The 22,990-nt window shown below is 27.3% G+C and overlaps 2 protein-coding genes across 2 annotated transcripts; one reads left to right on the plus strand and one right to left on the minus strand.

Annotated features, from left to right (window-relative positions):
* Positions 1-1,067: 1,067 nt before the first annotated feature.
* Positions 1,068-8,359, plus strand: LOC123292931. Its single transcript, XM_044873645.1, has 5 exons — positions 1,068-1,100; positions 7,107-7,340; positions 7,406-7,534; positions 8,072-8,203; positions 8,270-8,359. Exons 2-5 carry the CDS (start codon positions 7,116-7,118, stop codon positions 8,357-8,359), a joined length of 576 nt encoding a protein of 191 aa, XP_044729580.1. The 5' UTR covers positions 1,068-1,100; positions 7,107-7,115.
* Positions 8,360-10,088: 1,729 nt separating this feature from the next.
* On the minus strand, positions 10,089-20,794 carry LOC123293766. The gene is made up of 4 exons (XM_044874672.1): positions 20,560-20,794; positions 11,784-11,895; positions 11,525-11,716; positions 10,089-10,303 (listed from the first exon to the last, which is right to left on the minus strand). The coding sequence occupies exons 2-4, from the start codon at positions 11,886-11,888 to the stop codon at positions 10,214-10,216; spliced, it is 387 nt and encodes a 128-aa protein (XP_044730607.1). The 5' UTR covers positions 11,889-11,895; positions 20,560-20,794; the 3' UTR covers positions 10,089-10,213.
* Between the last annotated feature and the right edge of the window lie 2,196 nt (positions 20,795-22,990).

Consider the following 22,990-nt stretch of genomic DNA (forward strand, 5'->3'; position numbering starts at 1 on the left):
AATTTTTCATACTGTTATTAAAAATCAGCCATTTGAAGATCATCAGCAGGAAAGAATAAAAGATTTGAATTTTCCAAGTATTTATGATCTTTTTAATCCCCAACTAGAAAGACGGGTGTGAGAAGTTTAACGAGGTTGTGTACCTGTGTATCTGTTTGTCTGTTGTATTGTATATGGTATCGTATCTCTTAAACGGATAAACCGATTTTGATTTTCTGTCTCGTTTGAAAGGTAATTTGATCGAGAGTGTTCTTAGTTATGTTTCAAGTGCTATTTTAGGGTTTTGGATCCAACAACAACTAGAAAAATAAAATCTCTTAAAACATAAAATCAAAGTTGGTTCATCCATTTTTGATTTCAGATTTTGAGGCATCGTAGCTTCTAACCGGATGAATCGATATTTAATGATTTTGTCTGTTTGAAAGGAAATTTGATCAAGAGTGTTCTTAGCTATATTTCAAGGGTTAGATTACGGTTGCGTACCCGAAACAACTGAAATGTGTCGCTAATCTTTAAACGATTGAGTACATTTTCTTGAATCGTTGGTAAGTACACTGGATATCAAATTACCTTTCAAACAAGCCAAGAAAATTAATATCGGTCTTTCATTAAGTTGCTACGTTGTCCTAAGCGAATAGATTATCCCTTATTTAATATCAGGGGTTTCTTTAAATTTTTACTTTAATATTATCAATTACTAATAAAAATAATACTTATTACATAATGGTTTTATTCACTTACCTGTTATGATATAATTCATTTACCTTTTAATTCATCACTCAATATAGTCAATGAAGAAAGTCTTCCTGCAGTCCTGAATTGAATATTTTATTACTGATCAATAATATATGTATAAATATATATAATTAATCATATACATACATATTAATAAATTAATTAAATAAAAAGAAATAGAGGGAATTTATTGGGGTTATAATTTAAGAGATACTTATATCAATAATTCATCCGAAAATTTTTCATTGTTTACTGTGCTTACCTCTATGCAGTGATTCTTAATTAAAATTATATATTAAATTACTTCAATTCAGAAGCAGAAACTATTAACATTTTTTTTAAGTGTATTATTTATTTAAATTTTTGTAAGTAAACATTTTTAAATGGCACATTTTTTTATTGAATTAACTTTCCTTTTTAAAATAAAATGTTTATAGAGTCAATATTTAACATGAATCTTAACATTTAAAATTAAATTTATTTATTTAAGAATTAAGTAGTCATCTAATTTGACTTTCATGTCATTTGACTGAAAGAGTGAAATATGAACATAAATAGTGGTTCTTCATAAAATAAATTAAAACTTGAATTGTAGGCTTTATATTCAGGAAATACATCAATTATTTTAAAAATTAACCACATATAACTTTTCTTAATTAAAAAAATTCTTTACTAACAGTTTTAATAGTTTTTAATTTATGTAGCAAAAAATTAAATAACCCCCGGCATTGTCAGATAAAAAAATTCGTTAACAGTTAATAGATTATGCAAAATCGAAACCCTGCTTTGTTTTGAATGCAAAGACAAATAGGTACTTGTACACTGAGTGCAAAAAATTTGTTAAGGAATTTTTGTTACAATGATTAAGAAATTAGTTACGAGTCACACAACCAGGCTCATGGAAATAAAATAATTTTCCCGCATGAGAAACAAAAAATAAATTTTCATGACATAAGTAAAGAAAAATTCATTCTATCAAACGTAAACGCTTAGTAGTCAAAATATTTATCTATTTTCTCAATCATCATCTTTTAGTTTTATTTAGAAAATTCAAATGAGTTTGTTTAAAGCTTACTTCAAATAAACTTTAGAATTTAATTTAATCGTGTAACGTAAATGTTCCAATATTTCCATTTTTTGTTTCGGAATAACGAGATCATCAAATATTTATCTACTTCCGACATATTACCAAATAATTCAAACGATTCATTTGTCCAAGAATCTCAAAAGTAGAGAAATTTCTGGCTTTAGAAGTTTTGTAATTTTTCAATTTCACGGGGTAGTACTAGCTGTTCAATAAATGGGCCATACGAAAAGATACAAAAATCTAAAAGTCACATATATTTGTTTTATTTATCTTGAAAATTAATGAAATTTTTCTTGGTAACGTTTAAAGGCAAATAAATACACAAGATCAAATTGAAGAAATGCAAAATTTAATAATGTATTTTTGTTTCTATGGAGCGAAATCTTTGAACGTGATTTTCATCCTCTTCAAAATATCTGATTGTCCGATTATCCTGTTCAAGATCTTTAAGATTAATGATTTTATAATATAATTCTTATAATTGTGGTGGAAGCGCAGTTTAGTTTAAATACTAAAAAACTCGCTTTTGTTCCTAGGAGAATTAAAAAATAAATAATAAATAATGGTTTAAATAATTTCTATTCGCACCGTGTGTGTATATAATTGTATGGATTGCATTTATGACTTACATTGAAAACTTAATATTATTGTCTCACAAATTTAAATAAATAATTATGATAATTTACATTTAAAAAATAATATTTATACAATTTGATTTCTTATTTTCACAATTTTTAATGCATAAAGTATAATTACTTAATGTTTTTCAATAATTTTAATTTGACATTTTTTATAACATTAACATGTAAAGAATTGCAAATTAGTCATAAAAGCCTCCTTTATCGCCAAAATTTTTCTCTGGCATCGATTTTATTGTCCCTACCATGAAGCACACACTGAATAAATATTAAGTTAAAAAAATTGAATGATTAAGAAAAAAATCATTTTATCGTAAACAAGCGTAGGGTGCTATTTACGATATGTTATAAATGTCTAATATTTACCAACATCTCAAAATCTTTCTAAAAACTTACTTCAAATTCGAACTCTAGTCGTGATGCAACACAACATACGTGATTCAGGAATTAAGACAAAAAAATTATTTTTCTCAACATTTCTCAAGTCAGTATAGTTTCTACTTAAAAATTAACATAAAATCATAGTCCATAAACTTAATGATATATTCTTGGATATGCATCAATTATTAATAATTATTCAAAAATCTTGTTCTGACCTACAAAACTATGCATACATTACAACACATATTAATTATGTGATTTAAAAATTACATAATATTATAAATAAAACTCTTATTTTCAAGTTCATTCAAATTTATATTCAATAATTTTGAATACTATTATCATTTAAAACATTTGGACATCATCAATATACTCGTAGATATATTTAATGATTCACGATTACATTAAAAATAAACAAATTTACAAATACCGGATAATTAATTACTTTCTAAAGCAACTATTTTCTATGCCAATTGCTTAATGTACTTTTTGTATAAGTTGCATTTTGTATAAATCAATTGTTTTTACCTCCATCAACAGAATACTTATCAAAAATTTTAAAACTCCTGTACGGATTTGCTTGACGAAAATTCGTTATAATAATTAAAATTTTTCATAGATTTGATTTTCGAAATCAAAATTTTCAACATATCATTACGTTTCATGGTCAGGGCACGGCATTAATACTTATTTGGAGAAGAAGTATGTGTGTGTATGCGTACGATCTCGCGCTAACAAAAAATGATATCGACTTTGTTTAGGTATCTATCGATTCGAATTAACAGCCACAGGATCTGAAAATAAATGCATAACATTTGATCGAGTCGATAGAGTTTTTATTTATTTTTAATTTTTTATAACTAAGTTATTCGTGTGGACCTCAAGGGTCGCAACAGACCCTACCAACGGCTTGTTTAAAATTATTTCTGAACAAATATACCTCTAAAATTATTGTGTGACTTAATTATGCTTATCGTAACAACGTTTTCCTGTACAAAATCATATGTGGAGCAAAATTTTAGCATGTATTATACAATCATCCTATTAGAATTTTTAAAAAAGCAATTTCCTTCGAACTTACAAGAGCTTTCGAAGAGAAACTGGTTGAAGCTATACATAATTATTGACAAAAAATTAATGTGCCAGTAAGGACATGAAAATAACATCGAAATTAATTTTGAACTGGCTCAAAATAGTTTTAGTATTTTTACTTAATCAAAATCACTAGTTACACAAAATTTTAGTTTGGGATTAAAATAAATTTATTACAACACTAGTAGCATATTGCAATTTTTAGTTCTACATTCTTGCTCCCGTATCTTTTGATATTATCGACTGTATTAAATTTCATCGACTTGTAACTTTGTATGCATGGCGGTCGTGTGGCACTTAGACAAAACTGTATAGTTTAGTTATTAAAGTAGTACAATATCACTTATAAATAAATATTCCGTAAGAGAATCCTAAAAATTGAATGAAATTATTGCTTTGTAGTTTGAACATCATAAATTTTAACAATGATCATTTTTGACATCTATTGGGTAGGATCGGGTATTATCAGAAGAAATTTATTCAAAATTCCATCATACAAAAGCAATAGCTCCATTTTCTTCGACAATTCGCTGATAATAGAAAATTGCAACGCAAGTTAAATCCTATTTGAATAAAATTTGGAATCAAGAAGGGTTTTGGTACTTAAAAATTCATGTTCGTTAATGAGAAATGAGCCCACGAGCTATTATAGGACAATAAACTTAACTACTTGCATAAATTAAACAAATACTCTTTCTAATAGCTTACAAATACGTTTGATATTATAAAATTATAAATTATAACATAATATTTTGACCCTCATATTTTTCGTCAATATATTAAATTGCAACATAATATATTTGTATTACTTAAATGATTCTCCCATACACACACGTACGACGTACATACCTTTTAAAAGAAGTGAAAGTGTTTTAATAATAAAATATTATCAAAAAATTAATAATGTTTTTACTATATTCAGTACTTACTTACAAAGACACATCATATTAAAACAGTCAAAACTTACTTGCTAATAATTCTTACATTTTTGTGTTTATTTATTTAGTTATTTTTAAGAATTTTTATTCACAAATGAGTTTTAATTTTAATATTTTAACTACTTATTTTGGTTAAGGTATGTACTGTTTAACTCATTTTAAATAGTTTTTTTTGTTCTTAAAGTATGATTAAAAGTAAATAAAATAATAATATAAATTACATACTGTAACTTTCGTTTTCTGAATCACATGTATGATTATATAATGTAAATATGTGTTATTAAATTATTATAATAGTTTAATTTATATAATTTATTTATACTAAACAAGATCTAGATTTTATTAAATAATATAAGTATATTTATTATGGTATTTGTTCTAGTTTTTAAACAAAACGGTACATTTAAATTATTTGATAAGTTGGTGAATAATAAAATTCAGTTATATAATGTTTGAAATAAATATTAAGGATATCAATTAAATCATGCCAATATTTCGAATATATTTCCCCCTTGGAAAGTGTTTTTTTTATATAGTAAAAAAAACTAAATTTTTTTTATAAACATACTGTATATACAGTTATGCATAAATACTTGTCCATAACTTCAGGAATTTGTTCTGTATGTATAGTCATGGACTCGAATTATGACCCATGATGGTTCTCATTTTCGAATAAAATTTGTGGATATTTTTATGACAAACATTCTTGTCACTTAAAATTTTATTCTATTATCGACCATTTCTTAAGAATTTCCTTTCTCTACCATTTTAAGATTTAGTAATAAAGGAATCCGTTTTCGGTACTATGATCATTTGAACTTTTGTGAAAGTTTTGATGTCAAAATCAATTATTTCGTATAGTTATGGTCACGTGTTTGCATACACTCTTTATATAATTTATAATTTTATTATTATACATTTTTTTAAACAATTTTGGATTATCGTTTATATTCAAGCTTCTAACAAATCATTCACGCTGTAAAATTTTGCTAATAACTCTAATAAATAATACTTATAAATATAAGAAAAGAAGCTTTATTTTATTAGCTGCGTTTTTCAAAAAAAACCCGCCAACAAAAATAAACACGCTGCAAGAAAACTCTAAACATGCTACAAAACGTTTTATTATATAGTTGATCCAATTGACCTATTGTTCTCATCAAAATAAAGTGGCACTGAGCAAAAAAGAGTGTAGATATGAGTGAACATACATATATATCTCATTCGCGGTGCCACTTTGGTTTGAAAGAACTCTACACTTGGCTACGATAACCAAAAATATTGAGCAGAAACAGCACTTATCCATAATTTAGCCCAGTGTGTAGAAACCCTTTGATATTGTTTATATCATTAAGAGAATAACTAATTAAGGCGCTTATATTCAGTAACTTCACTTTTAACTAATAAACAATGTAATAAAAGCCACTATATCATAAATATACATCAATTATAACTGAAATGCTTTGACATTTAAAATTGTATTCAAGATCTAGTAAACAAAATATAAAACTAATAAAAATTTTGACCTACTCCTAATTATCCGTTTAACTGGGAAATTAGCACACAAATCAGATACGGACGGTCGCCAGATCGAAACCCATTATTATTTTTTTAAATTCCATTTCCATACCTAAAGAAAATATAATTTTTAATTTAGCAAGACTAAAAAATAAAAAAATTAACTATAGTTTAATATTGTAAAGTTCAAAGCGTGAAGTTGTCTTTATCTATCAAATAAGCTTATTTACAGAATGAATGTTAAAACCGCCTCACTCTTTGAATTTTACATTTCAATTAAAATTGTTACCTACATTTTAGTGCAGTAAAGTAAATTTTATATCACCTTCTTATTTATCAATTTTATTGTTATTTTCAACTCTTTATCGTTAATCTGCAAAATAATTTATTGTTTATATGAAATAATTTTTACTAAAACCATAACAAATTAAAGATATAAATTAATTTGCAAATTTAAGTATAAAATTAAAATCAATATCCTATGTTTATACCTAACCGATAAAGTTTACAAGAACCTACAACATATTACAAAATTTAATAAACCTAGTACTATTTCGGATCTTTTAATTCGGACCGTGATATCTCTTTGTAAGATTTGAAATATAAAAAATCAATAATCTATATTTCTTCACAATTAGATTTCTTGTTCATTTATATTGTTTTTTCACAATTTTTAATTGTTTTTTAAAAGTGTATGAATAAATTTATTTATTTTAGAGTGTCAAAATGCTTCGAAAAATTGGTACATTTATTGTTATATGTAGTACCATAGCGGTAATCAGTTGCAAACCAATTGATAATGAAAATTCAGCCGAAGGATCATACGAATACGAAGCACCCACAAAAGTAGATTTGTCACTTGATGCTAATGTAAACATTAAACCAGCAACTAACTTTCTTGAACCAAAACTTGATTTTAGTGCTGAAGTAGGTGGTGCAAGTGGTATCGGCGTAAGTATCATTTTTGACTGTTTCTGATTCAAAAACATATAAATTTTTTTGTACCCATTTTCTAGCAAATTGTATCTGTGTTTAATGGGCCACCAACAAAAATTGAATATGCTGCACAAGAAAACGAATCAATTTTCAGTAAAAAAGATTCTTTTTATACTGGGTTACACGAAGCTTTGGCTAACATCTTTCAAGTAAGTTACTTTTTTTATTAAATTTGTTTCTTATTTCTACAATTCAAAAAAACACTCAAGCCGGAAAATAGGATATAAAAATTGAGCATACTCCCTGATTTGAGTAGGCTCAATTTTTACAAATGAGTTACCGACCATCACCTAGTAAACCCCAGAGAAAATTGGAGCTAAATTTACTGTACGCTGAAGCTTGAATGCACTGTTATTATGACATATTAGCTTTACTCGACTCAAAATAAAAATTCAATAAATAACATCATATCTTGGTAAGACTGACGATCCGCGCAAATAAATCAAATTTTCGTAGTTTTTTGTGAAGGATAACCCTAAGAAGCGTCGATAAAGAACTTGATTCCCAATTTTCAACAAATCTTCGTTTTATACAAATAGTCTGACGAAAATAATGCCACTAGCTTTAATACGTTCCAAGTAATATCTCTTGAGTTATAATCGGGAAAAGATAACTTTCGATTATTTCCTGTTGTTTGCATTGTTAAAGAAACGGTACTTGTTTTCACATAGCTTTTTGATTTTTAGTATAAGCCAATTGTAGACACAATAAAAGAGGAAGATAAATATGGTAATGATGGTGAAAAATTCAGAAGTATAGGAAAATTTGTTGTTGGAAAAGCTGAAGGATTATCAAATTTCTTAAATAAAGCTGCTGAGGTAAATAAATGTTATGTGAATCTTTAAAATTATCATTTAAAAACATTTTTCTTGAATTATATATAGGTTCCAGGACAAGTATTTAAAGCGATCGTACAAACTACAAACGAAAAATTAAATCATCTGGGTGGAAAAATTGTTGGTTTAGAAAAGTAAAATATTTTTTTTTTTGAAATAGAAAATCAATTGTGATATTACAAAAATGAATTATGGGAGTAATTTATTGTTAATTTTTTTTATTGTAAATGTACCTTTATGTTCTTCTAAAAACTCTCAATTTATAGATTATAGTTTTTAATTAAGAGTTTGTTAAAATATTTATTTAAATTAAAAATGATTTTAATTCTTGATGTTTCTATTTTTTTTTTTTTTTTGCTACCAAAACTTCTATGATCCATTTTACAAATTCTTAAATATTTTAGTTATAGTGTAAATATTTAGGTACAACAATTTTTACAGTGAAAAGTGAAAAATAGAAAACAAAAACATGAAATTAGTTACCTAGGTAAACGCTAACCATCAAATAGTAAAAATAGTGTTCAATTCAATTGTCCATAATCTGCACTAATCAAGAAAGAAATTGATTTTAGGCTCTATAAATCATCAGAATCTAGCTTTAAAGTGATGCGTACAGTATAAATTCCTTACCTCAGAAAATAATATGATGAAAATAAGCTGCATGTTCGTCTACGTATTCAATCTCCAGGACTTCTTTTGTGGTTTAGTTGGGTTTAGGCTAAAAAAACCTCTACTTTCCCAAAATCTCTACGAAAATTCTCGAAAGCAAGATAATGCCTTTCAGGGAATTTTTTTATTTTAATAGGACATAATGTAAAAGTGAAAAAAATCTGTTATACATTTATTGTTCAATGATCTTCTTATTAGCCCCAATCCCACATAATCAAAAGTTTTCCTACTTCCAGAAAGGGAATGTCTGCTTCACTTAACGAGAATTTCTAGAGATGTGGTATTTAGCAATGATATAATGAATTGATGGATAACTAAAAGGAAGAACTATACGTCATCTTACCACAATATACCACAGTCTATTCCTAACCCCCGACTTAAAGAAGGGATGCTATAAGGTTAACGGGTCAGTGTATTTGTTTACCTGCGTGTCAGTCTGTGACGTCGTATAACCAAGCAAATAAAACGATTTAATTGTTTTATTTTGAAAGGCAATTTGATTGAAAATTTCTTAGCTATGTTTCAAGTGTGAGTTTAAAGGTGATTTTTTTCAAACAGATTTGTAAATTTTCTTGGAACATATAGCTAAGAATCAAATTATATTTCAAACAACAAAAATTAAAATCGGTTGATCCGTTTTAGAGCTATGATTCCACAAACCAATCGATAACATTTAATTTTTTCGGGGATTCCCTAAATTTTTAACTTAATTTGAACAGATTAAAAAAAAGGTTAAAAGTGTGTTTCACAACTTTATAAGAACTTTTTAACAGCTACCCCTTGTAAGAATAAATAGTCAATTATTTTATTTTGCAATTTATATTAAATAAAATTTACTTCATTAATTTTAAAAAAAATTTGTTAATTAATAAGACAAATTAAATTGATAGTTTTTAAAATTTCTTTATTAAATAATATTAACAATTAAGAATCACACCTTTCATATACACTTCATTACAATTTATAAGAATCAGTAAATCACATTCTAAGTGTACATACGTAATAAATTACTGTAAAAATAAAGTACCGTTTTATTTGTAAATAAGGAAAATTTCTAGTTCGGGAACAAACTTCGAAAGTACATCATTTTTCTATATCGAAAAATATCCATCTAAATTTTTTTCCTAATATTAATCCAGCCTTTGTCTTGAAAATAAACTTTTGGAAATATTTCTTTAAAAAAAATTTCTTATAGTAACATTCATTAATTTCGTAGTTCATTCCCAAAATAGAGATTTATTCTGCAACTATAGACGTAATACTTAGAATATTTGAACTGATTCATTTTATTGCTTTTAATTAGACATCACAAATAAATAAAAATTATTTTAACGTTTCAGCGGATGTTTCTGGTCTCTGTCTAAATGGATTCGACAATAAATTCGCTACTGCTTGTAAAACTGATATTGGGATCTGTAAAAATAAAATTGATCACATTATAATCAGAAGCGAATTCAGAAAAACATGCAATCCACCTGTTGTTTGGTAAATTCCTTTATAGTCATTCCGCATATTGGAGACACTTTTCTTAAATTTTATTGAAAATGGTTTTTCATAATTTTTAAATTTGGCAATATTAATGTTTTGGCTTATGGTTTTAAAGTTTCAAGTCTGTTGTAATGCCATAAATTATTCTCCAAAATCGAGATATACATACATAGGGGAATTTAAATTTTAAAATAGTGTGACCAGTGATAAAATTTTTAATACGTTTTTATCAACAATTTATTACAATTGAATAAGGTTTCGTATTATGGCACGATACGTGGTTGGCTAAGATGGTCCAGGCCCGGACCTTTCTAGGATTATAGATATTGTATGTGATTACCCTCCAAACAATCAAACATGGCCTACAAATTATTATGATTGGAAATAAATGACTGAAAGAAGTAATTATAACTTGTGTAATATTTTTAGCCCCTCAAACAAAAACAAACGGGTGTTACAAGTCTGACCTAAACGCATGAACCGATTTTGTTTGTTTGTTTGTTGTTTTTTTTTTATTCTTTTGAAAGGTAATTTAATGGAGAGTATTCTTAGCTAGGTTTTAATGGCGAGCTTAGGATTCTTTACCCAGAACAAGTAAAAATTAATGTTCCTTAAAATCGGTTCTGTTTCAAGAAGGCTCTAATAAAATAGGTAATTTAATGGAGAGTCTTCTAAGATATGTTTCAATTGCGAGCTTAAGAATCAGTACCCAAAAAATTTGTCGGAGGTTTTAAAATTTAGTAAATTTCACTGTTTTGTGAGTCTCGATATACTTAAGTTGGCCCGTAGTACGTATTGATAAAAAACCGCAAAGGACAGTTTTTTTTTTGCATGTAAGGAGCCAACTTGGGCAACTAGATTCCTTAGACAAGCCACCTTTAGTTTCTGTTTGTCAGTTCTAGAACCTCTTAAATATGTCAAGTTTATAAAATTTTTAGTACCAGTGAATAAATCATAATTTTATTGATGGCAATTTTTTGAAAGAATAATTTAGAGAGTTAATGACGTTTTAAAGTTAAGTGAGCCTTTTATGGTGCCAGTACCCTATAGATACAATTTTTTTTCTATAGTTTTTAGAAAGTTAGTTTTTACTTGGAATCTGAAATTTCATTTATCTAAAGATGAAATTTTCTAAATAGTACCCACCTGGAAAATGTCTGTGAAGAATTTAGCAATGGTACTAGTATCAATTGGCTTTGGATATTGCAAATCTGCTAATGGATTTTTTTCTGTTACTGGTGCTTGATCACTGGGTTTAACAGCGGTTATAATTTCTGACGCTGGTAACACACGATTTTTTTGATCTAATACTGAATTTGCATCAACTGCTGCTGTAGCCTTTGGAAAAAATAAATCATTAATTATCGGGACTCAATCGAAATATGTTTCATAACTAAATACTTACATATAAACTATCAATATTTCGTGGTGATGTTGTGGCTCCATTTATTATTTGAACAATCAACAATGAAGCAATTAAACAACTGAATAAGATTTTTATGGCTGCCATATTGAATCTGTAAAATAAAATTATTTATTTGATATTTGCTAGTTTAATCATTTGAAGATAGTAATATTTTGTTTACAATTAACAACGAAGTGAAATTAAGAAAATTTCGGTTATTTGTCAGTTTATTTGTCATAGAAAAAAATACATGGTAACGAGAAACAATTTAGCCTTAATTTTACATCGCCGTTTTATTTCATTAATACTCAAGTGAAAAAATTATGCATAAAAAAAAAATTTGTTTAAGTATTTTTTTTTTTTTTAATTTGATTCGTGTAAAAGTCATTTATATGGTTTTTTCAACAGAGATTTCAGACTTAGATATAGTAGCTTATCCTTATAGTTAATTGAACCTATAGCATTCTGTTATGAATGCAGTTTAACTTGATTTCATTAGATTTTTATAAAATTGATTTAAACCAGATCAATGTAATTTTTTTAATCTACTTTGATTATATTTTGCAAATATTGATTTTATAATTGAGTTTGCTAAATGTTCTTGAAATCTAGAACAAACATTTTTTCAATTATAACTTAATAAATTAAAAGCATGAAATATTTGCATTTAGAAATAAAACAAAAATAAATTCAACTCGTATTTCAATTGCTTGTGCAATTTATAACTTGAAGTACGAAAAAAAAATGGATAAAAATGAATATATATTTACTTTTATAAAAATAATAATAACTTTTGATAGGAAATTTACTGCAAGCCCTGGTTATATGGACTTTAAAAATTAAGCTTGAGAGATAATTTCCTATGCTTTTTAAACCGCAAAATCGTCTTTTAGTTGCTTAGTTTGGTGACATGTTTGTATGTGTTGCTATCTTTCTTACTTACATGACATAAAAAACAAACGATTGCGTAATCAACGCTGTCTCTACATGGTATTTCAACAATTAACTCAGTCAACTGTTTGTTTTCACTTGTTTGTTATTAGGCTTAGTCATATAGTTTTACTCATACAATGATATTATATTTACAATTAATTTTATAATAAATAAACTTTTACAATGATTAAAAAAGTAAAAGTACGCAATAATGAATATTTTTAATTCATAAAAATTAATCAAGCGATTAAATAATCAACCAACAACGTGCACATGAATGATAGACACTAATTCATTTTATAATTTAATTGCATCTATGTATAAATTGATAGTAATACCAACATCGACAAATGTTTAATCAAAATAAAATATTAATATTTAAGTGATCGAGATGTAGTTTTTTCATCTCTCAGTTTACTAATAGTTTTCACACATATTGCAAGATTTACTTTCTCTTACATGGTGATTAATGGGGTTTTACTGCGACTAGCCTTTTTATGTTCTTCTAATTACATTAAAACCTACTTGCCGGTAAAAGTAATTCCAACTTTTAAAATGAATAATTTAATTGAGGTTTTTTGTTTATTTTTTCGGTTTGACTCGAAAATATTTCGGAACTATAATGAAAATATTGTTCATTTAAGGTAATTACCCCGCTACAATATTGTCAAATTTTATCCAGGGAAGGTCATATTTATGTATAATGGCTAATAGCTTGTTTTGTAGCTAGCTAATCAAAAAATAACTAAGGTAAAAGTTGCAGAGTTTAATAGGGGACATTATGTTCTGATATTAGCTTGGACCTAGTTCTTTGTGGACCTAGTTCTTAAATAGCCAATATAGTTCCTAAACGGTAAAATTTATAATGACACTTTAAATTATAAATTTTATCCTAATAAAAAAACTAACATTTTTCATCTACCCCATTTTTTCGAATATCGCCAGCTTAAGGAGGAAATACGAATAAAAAATGTCATTATTGCATTTAATCGAAAGAAAACACGCTAAGTTAGGAAAAATGCTTTAGCTAAAAGTGTTCAAAGGTAGAGGACATTTGCCTGTATCCATGGCTTAGACCTACAATATCGATAAACTTTAAGCGTGTTTTATTTCGATTAATTGCAATAATGACATAAGTCGCATTTCTTCAGAAAGATAACGTTCTTCGAAAAAATGTTTTAAACAAAAATTGTTAGTTTTTTTTTTATGAGGATCAACTTTCTAATTTAAAGTGTTATTCTATCTCTTACCGTTTAGAATTTAAATTTTCTATTAAAACAATCGGAAGAACTAGGTTCAATCTGATGTCAGAGTATAACAGTAGTAAAATGAGATACATTTTTGTCTAGTACAGAGTACCAGAGTACTAGCGGATGTCCACTTCTATGCTATGGTCCAAATTTCAAGACTTTAGCTCATCGGAAAATAGCATAAAATCAATTACAAAACTAAAAGACTTAAGCTCATCGGAAAATAGTTTAAAATCAATTACAAAGTTCCACCCGAACCCTAAAAAACGTTTTCTTCAACTTTCTGTTCTCCTTTTTTTTCACTATTTTCATACATTGTCATCTACTTCTGAGCTGTGGTTCAAATTTAAAGTCTCTAGCTCATCGGGAAGTTACACAAAGTGAGTTAATAAAAACCTATCAATAAGTAAAGATTCAATTTGAACAAGACAATATTGTTATATAAATAAGATCTATTTATTAATAAATTTATATCATATATGGTAAAAACTAAGCAATTTTTTATGGTAAATCAATTGTGTTTGTTTTTTTTTTAATTTCGTTTTCGTACCATATAAGTGAAAATATCCAATAATCAACTTTTATAAACTTTTATTGAAACATCTTTTATTTATATGGATTATGATAAATATAGATCTGAAGATAAAAAAGGATAAATTATATTTAATCGTCATATATTTATTATTACTTGTTTATCTTATACTGCGGCCAGCTACGACGATGAATCCTATATCTACTACAACGAAGAAAGTAATAATATAAAATGTGAATATCAAAGATAGAAACGCAGAATAGCAGAACAACGTTTAGAAATTTTTCATAATTACTGAACTTTAAGAGCTTTTTGGGGTCAACCATTAGAGGTTAAGCAAAGCATTTAATATGAAGGGAAATGAATCATATATCACTTTAGATAGATGCTTGTTTATGACTGCCATAATAATTACTTGACGTCAGTAGTTTTTTTTTTGCAGTAGCAGAGTCAAAAATTGTTTGGGAATCACCAATCTTGCAAAATATTTTTTTGAGAATACGAAAAGTATCCATGATTAGCAAGAAAATTTCGTACAAAACAAATAAAATGTTTAAACCTTAAATGTTTCAGCTTTCATCATGCAGCAAAAAATATGACATTTTCAATACATTAAAAATTCTAATAACTAATACAAAACTTTGTAAGAATTTGAAAGTTCATTCATAACAAAAATATAATTCAAGGTTGCTAATTAATACTAATAAATTAATTATACATGCAATAATTATTTCAAAATGATTAGAATGTAATAATTAGAGCAGGTGTTTGTTTTTTTTTTTTTATTCTTATGCTGGTGGTATTATAAATATGCAAATTTTGTTTTTGTTGTGTTCAATGACCTATAACTCGATACTTTCGACTTAATTTGTTAGATCTCGTGCATAAAATTGATGGTGTAAGATGTAATAAAATTTAAGGGTCGGTCGGTCTACCTCACTATATGAAAAATCTAGCGTATTCAAATAAACCACAGTTCAGAGAGCTAATTCAAAATATTATGGCTGCGGCTGCTTCCATCCGAGACGATCAAGGTAGTCTTCAGGGGGCTACGTCTTTAATTATTAGAAAAGAAATTATGTGTTTTGAGGCAGTGGGGTGGGACATTTTGAACTAAAACTTTACATTTGTGTTAGCATTACACAAATTTTTAATTAACAAACAGTATACTACTTCACTGAATAAGTTCTGTACTTTATTGGTTAAATTTAATAGTGCATATAACTCCTTAACTATTGGGTTTCAAATAAAAGTTTATGAGGCTCTCAAACTATGCCCTAGATTTCGAATAAAAGTATATGTGGCTGTTAAACTATGCCCTGGGTTTCGAAAAAAAAGTATGTGAGGCAATTTCTACTTATAATTGTCCAAAAAATGCGTTCTTAAACTATATTCATCTAGTCACGGTCACCCTGCATATTTAACATGAACTGCAGCAAGTAACAGTTTTTTGGCCCTTAAATAGCTAGATAACTGTAATAAAGACGTGCTAGATAACTGTAAAAAAGATGTTGCTATTCAATAACAGTAGGTATCCTACAAATTTTACTTTTCCTTACCATCTTCAAATGGGTGCATATTCGATTTTCCTACAAAAAAATAAATAAAAAACAAATGCTAAAATCCTCTTATCTAATCAAGCTAACTAATGCTCGTAAAACGATACCAAATGCCGAAGAAGTGTCGAAAAGTGTCGAACAAAAGATTTTTTTCTTGCGTTTTTTTTATTTACCTTCTTATGAGAATAACGAAAAAAAAAGTATTCGTCAGATTTGAGTCGGGGAGTAATATAAAATATCGTACTAAAGCGTTAAATTTTCAACATCATGCTGAGAACTTAATCTGGCTAAGTTTCTACCGCACATTTTATTCAAACTTTATATAAATTTACATCAATTTACTATCTAATTTAATTTTTTAGTTTTTATTCAACTCAAGTAACTACTAATCCATCTATATCTAACTTTTACTCTCAAATTAATTTTTTTAGTTTTTAGTTTTTATTTAAACATTTATCTGTTTATAGTAAATTACATATTACGTATTATGTACATAGATAAATCTTTTCTAGCAAAATACGTAAATTTACAAACAGGAAGTAATCATGAAGCGTATTGTTGTATAGATAGCTATTGCATGTCAAATCAAAACAATACAAAATGATATATTTAATATAATAAAAGACATTATAAATGATTGATTAACCACCATTGATTAAAAAAACAAAAGAAATATAAACAAAAATAATTTTAAAGATATTATTGATTGTATCAACAGAACATTTTGATCAATTTATTTCAATTCAAAAATTTCAATACATAGAAATGAACATTGAATTTTTTAGCACGCTTTTATTAGCTTGACGTCGCCCTATAAGCTTAGGGCGAGCTTAGCGGTATGCTTAGGGTAGCAGGTTCGAAACCCGCCGTCGCAAAAAAATTAAAAATGTTTGATAACAAAGGTTCCTTTTTTTTAAGGAACATTTTTTACATTTAAACTTTTGTTCTATCGCTAACAGTTTACAAGATAGGTCCTACGGATCCAAGACCAAATTGACCTATGTTGCCCATTTACGGACCAATCCTACTTTTTACGTCCTGAGCACGCCATAAAAATTTCAACTTGATATATCTTTTTTTTGAGTTATCGTGTTTAAAGTCAGGCGGATGGGCAGACGGACAGATAGACATTCAGACGGACAACTGGAAATGGTTTTTATAAACACCCATAATTTTTGTTCGTAGCATTAATATTTTTAAGCTTTACAAACTTGGGATTAAATTAATATACCTGGATATATTTCATATATACCTACATGGTATAAACATGAAATATTAATAACTATATGAAATTATTTGGTATGTAAATATTTTTAAAAAAAATTAGAAGCACCTTCCATAATATGTTAGTCGTTATTAGCCATAAAATTTTAATTATGAAAGCGTATAAAACTACTCATTTTAATATTTCAATTATTATGTAAAAATTTTAACATTTTTATTGGATCAGATCTATCAGATCAGATTTGACTGTATATTGATACAGTCAAAACTGCAACCCTCTATTGTTTTTGCAGAGGTTAATGATTTTTCACGATAAAGATGTTTAATATTCAATAAAGACATCAAAGGAATCTTGTTGGAAAATTTAAATTGATTTAAGTTTTGAATCGAACAAGGTTAACCCAACACAAATAAATTTTATTTTAATATAATAAATGATATTTAAAACCAAATTAAAAAATCATTTATATCAGTAGAAATATAATCAGCTTATTTGAATAATTGATTGAAATATAATATTTTTAGCAGAATTTACTTTCAAATTATTTCAGTCTAATTTACTTCCGTTTTTAATATTTTTCAATACATGCATTGTATGATATTTTAATTTAGAAATTATATAATTTTGATCAATCGAGTTTCAATTATATTAAATTTTTATTCATTTTATAATAAGATTTTGTTTTGAATATCTATTATAAAATATCTTACCATTCGAAATAAAAAATAATTTTGCTGTGTCACCGACATTTGACTTTACAAATAAGAGCCTGAGGCATTCAGTTTTAAAACGGTTAATCCAATTTATACATTTGATCTATCAAACCCAAGCGGTTGAAACTATTATTTTTAGTTATTTATAGATGTCTCACTTTATTTAGCTGTTTTCTAAGGATCAATTGAATTTTGCAAGGCTTAACATTGAGTACTCAACAGTCACTATTCTCAGCAATTAATGAAAGAAAATTATTGCAAAATAAAACTTGTTGCGCTTTTCACGAAACTATTTACTCACACTTTTCGGACCTCTGATATTTTATGATAAAAACTTATTTTAGCGAGCATTTGTCTATTTTTTTTTTTAAGGAGAAGATAATAGGCTCTTGTTAAAGCCTTGAGAAAAGTAAGTGATTGAACATTACATTCTGATAATTACAAAATGTAAGGAGTAATCCAAATTGAGTTTTCCAACCTAATAAGAAAAAAATCACTCTACTGTAATATTATGTCAGCTATATTTTTATTAACCGAGTATAAATTATACTCTATACTCCTGATCAAAATCGGGGGGGGGGGGGGTTTATTTCCGTTGTATTTTGGCGAATATACTGGAGTATACCTTGGTATATTTCATATACATGGTAAAAATATATTTTAAAAAAAGCGAAAGAGTATGATACTTTTATGCTTTACGACATGGGTTTTTTTCAATTATGTAAATTTCACTTATTTCAACCTTTGGCATTATAAGTGTAAAGACAGGACTTATTTCACTTTTACATTTTACTTAGAAGCTATAAAGTATTACATGGTTTTGCATAACTCTCAATAAATTTTAATCGTGTGTAATAATATTGTTTTGATTATAATTTATTTTATTAAAACTTAAATAACGATAATTTTAAAAAGAACGAATGTATGTAAAAAAAATTAAAATTAAGTACCTAGTTGAGAAAGTTGAATATGATTATAATTTTGTGAAATCATTACCTATTTTGTAGGTATTCTGAAGGGAAACGGAAGTTTATATATAATAATATATTCTTAAGTAATAAAACAATTAAACGCTTTGGTGGATTAAATGTTCTTATCATCAGATGAAACTATGAAAAGAACCTTGCTTTAATTTTTAGATTCTAATTAGTTTCAGTTTAAGGTTGTACATATTACTATTTAAATAAATAAATTAAATATTTAGAAAGTAATTTAATATATTCTACTACGAATGTTTCCAAGATAATACAAGGTACCCCTTTATTTCAGATAAATCTTATTGCTTTACAGGGAACGAGAATTATTCCAAAAAAAAGCCGGTATGAAGTCTTACCCAGTTCATCATTATTTAAAAATAAGAATTACCGAATGATTTAAAACTTTATATCCCACTGGCTTTGGTTGGCAGTTCTTATTCAGTAAATCTTAAAATACATCAATGAACGGTTAAAGTTACTCTTTATTTTATTGAATTTATTGCTTCCGAAATACAATCTTGTATAATTTTAAAATTGTATTTCTTTTGCTAGTTTAAATTAATTACTAAGATTTGAGGCCATTGACCGCCACTATTAATATATGTAATTATTTCAATTCAATTTCAATCGGCACGAAATACGCAGCTATTTGCTTGTCAAATTTATTTCTGTTTTTTTTTTCCAAATATCCATGTAATTAATTTTCTATTTTATTGAAATTACCCGTTTATATATGTATTTTTAACCCCCAAACCAGAAAAAAGGGTTGTTATAAGATTGACCGCTGTGTGTGTGTCTGTCTGTCAGATGAAACGCATTTGATTTTCTTTTCTTTAAAAGGTAATTTAATGGAGAGTATTCTTAGCTATGTTTTAAGTGCGAGTTTAGGGTTTCGAACCGGGAACAACTAAAAACTAGGTGATGATCTTCAAAATCGGTTCAGTCGGGAGAAGACTCTAATGAAAAATGTAATTTAACGGAAAGAGTGTTCTTAAATATGCTGACCTAAACTTTTGAGACATGTCATTTACTCAAAATGTGGAGACTGCAATGAACACAAAATAAGCGGAAAATAAATTGTATTAGTTCTTATTGAGCATGCTTTTAGTAATAAATATAATAAAAATTATTCATTGACTTTTATCCTCAAACGAATATTATACGGTTATGCCAGATATCTGCCGAACAGTTACTTCATTGTCTATTTTTAAATTGGACGCCCATGTTTCATAGCTCCGAGTTTTTAGGGCTTTATGGTACAGAATACTTCCAAACTAGGACGATTAGGATGCATAAATTAACAAAATTTGATAGAAACCTTCTAACTAAAGTGCAAAATACTTTCACAGGCCTTAGCGAGAAAGTAACACAAATTGTTAGCTAATAAAAAATGTTAAATAATTTTTTCAACCTGAATTATTGCTTTAATATTTCCAAATACATTATATCTTAAATAAAAATTCAAAAAATTTCATTAAAACCGACGAAACGACGTTAATAAATATCCAACGTCAATAAAAATATCGATAATTACTGAATATTAAAAGAAAATTTGTTATAAAATAAATTAAAGAAATGCATACAAACCTTCAAACAAAATCAGCACAAAGTAGAACAAAATATCACACAAAAATAGAATAATTTCACACTTTTTAAATAAATAATTTCATGTATCTATCTGTTGTCGTGTTTAAGAGTATTATGATCTTTATATAAATGTTAGTTAACAAATAAACCATATAAAATCTCAATACCGTTAATAATTTATCTTTATGCTGGCTACTGAGTGTTTGAACTAACCGTTTTTGTTGTTCGCTGTCTATAGAATGTAAACAAACAAGCAAAACGCATTTGATTGAAATACAGCAATAAATGTAATTTTTATATATCAGAGTAGTACCTGCGTATTTTTACCTTTATATTAAAACTAGTTATCGGTCCAGAAAGCTGGCAGAGATAGACATGTCGTTGGTGATCAAGAAATAGCAAAGTTACTTAAGGAATATTAAAATAGTTAAAAGTTACTTAAGATAGTTAAAGTCAAGTCCATAAAATCATCCGCTTATACTCGTGCACTATTTGTGACAACAGTGCACAATACTTAGACATTGTATCCATACATTGACCAATTATACACAGCTACAAATTTATAAATATTTGTTTTTGAAAAAAATGGTAAGAACCGTTTTCGAAATATATAGAAACGTATCAATTTTTTCTATACCCGATATACCTCCAGCATATTAATTATGCACCTTTTGATTGCTAATATCTCATTCCTCAAACGGTGAATTTTTTTAAAATTAAATACAGAATACTTTTATTAATCTTTATATTTCATATTTATCTTATATTTCAATGGATCAGAAAAATCATTTTACAAGTGAGCTGCCTTAGTCGATCACTAAACGATAATGATAATGTTTAAACTGATTTATATACCTAAGCTAATTTTTCTTTTTTGTGGTTTTTCCCCAACTACGAACAATCACAAAAATCAATTTTTTTTTAAGTTTGTTTTTTTTTTCATTCCGAGAAAAATATCTGGAAACGAAAATTTATTTTATTCTTAGTTCGTTACTACACAAATGTTACGACATTGCAATCGCGTTTCTATCGAATAAGTGTACAATCGATAGTATGCGACTGCTTTGTGGACAAATATTACCTAAGCAACGCCTGCTGTTTGCACTCCATTACTGGAAATCAAATTTCAAAAATAAAAATTTGGTTGTTATTTTGTATTTAAGATATCAGCGTTTTCAAATGTAAAGACAAGCCTATACAAGATGGATCTGAGTAGCTCCTTTTCTCGCTTCCGACTCGGAGAGGATCGGAAAGTATTTCAGAATCAACTTAAATGGATAGAAATAATTTTCGATGCCTTTGATCACTTGAGCATTTGTAGACATACCAATATTATTTACATCAATTTTCATACTTTCAATTAGGAGAAAACTTCTATAACTCTTAGAAAATTAACACAAAAAACTTGGAAATACCTTGGAATCCATGCTGATCCAGTTACCTAAAGGTAACCAATTTGGAAAGAGGTTTCTAAAGTGATTTCAATTGAACGAAGAAGCACGTATAAGCATTTTTTTTGCAATACATCACTATCAGTTTTGGATTAATTCGTGCATACAATAAAAGTATATTATTAACTTAATGGACTAATAATCTGTATTAAATCAAGTCAATTAAGATAGCTACTTTCAATATCTTTTTCAACAACAAAAAAATTAAAACTGAATACATTTCATTTTTATTACAGATAAGTTTGATGAATAGTGAAATACAAATTAACTTAACCACAATATAATTATAAATATTTACCACAAAATAATTGTGTCTTTTCTCTAATCTCTAATCTTTTTAGATACGCAAATTCTATTATTTTCATGTTCATAAATTTGTTTCTATTTTTGGGAATGAAGTCGCCCTATTAGCTCAGTTGGTTAAGGCGTAACCAATTCCGTCCGCGTTATACATAGGGTAGCGGGTTCGATTCCCACCGCCGAAACAAAATTAATTTAATTAATAGTTGTCATGGGCTGGTGTAGTGTATGGTATATGCATGAAGGAGATGCACTCAGCCTCTGAAATTGAGGAGTTGATGAATGAAGTTATCAGCGGATAGGTGGTAAAACACATATATGGTGTCATAATGAGCTCTATAGCCTGAGTGTGTCCTTCGTGGACAGCCAATATAATCTAACCTAACCTGGAAATGAAAACTATAATTTACTCACTTTGATCTCTTTCAGAATTGCAGAAACAATGAAACTGTTCAGTTTAGGTGAGTTAATTTTCCCGTGTATACCACAACCAAATTTTTCAAGGCACAACTGATTAAGTGATGGCTTACTATGAAAAGTAAAGGTCTCCAAGTGATAGGCTAGGCTAGGTTAGGTTATATTGGGTCTCCAGTGACACGCTTAGGCCCTAGAGTCTATTGAATTCTATGCGTTTTACCACCTTTTCCGCTGATAATTTTACTTATCAGCTCTTTATTTAT

Source organism: Chrysoperla carnea, chromosome 2 (genome assembly GCF_905475395.1).
Source record: "Chrysoperla carnea chromosome 2, inChrCarn1.1, whole genome shotgun sequence".
Lineage (NCBI taxonomy): Eukaryota > Metazoa > Arthropoda > Insecta > Neuroptera > Chrysopidae > Chrysoperla > Chrysoperla carnea.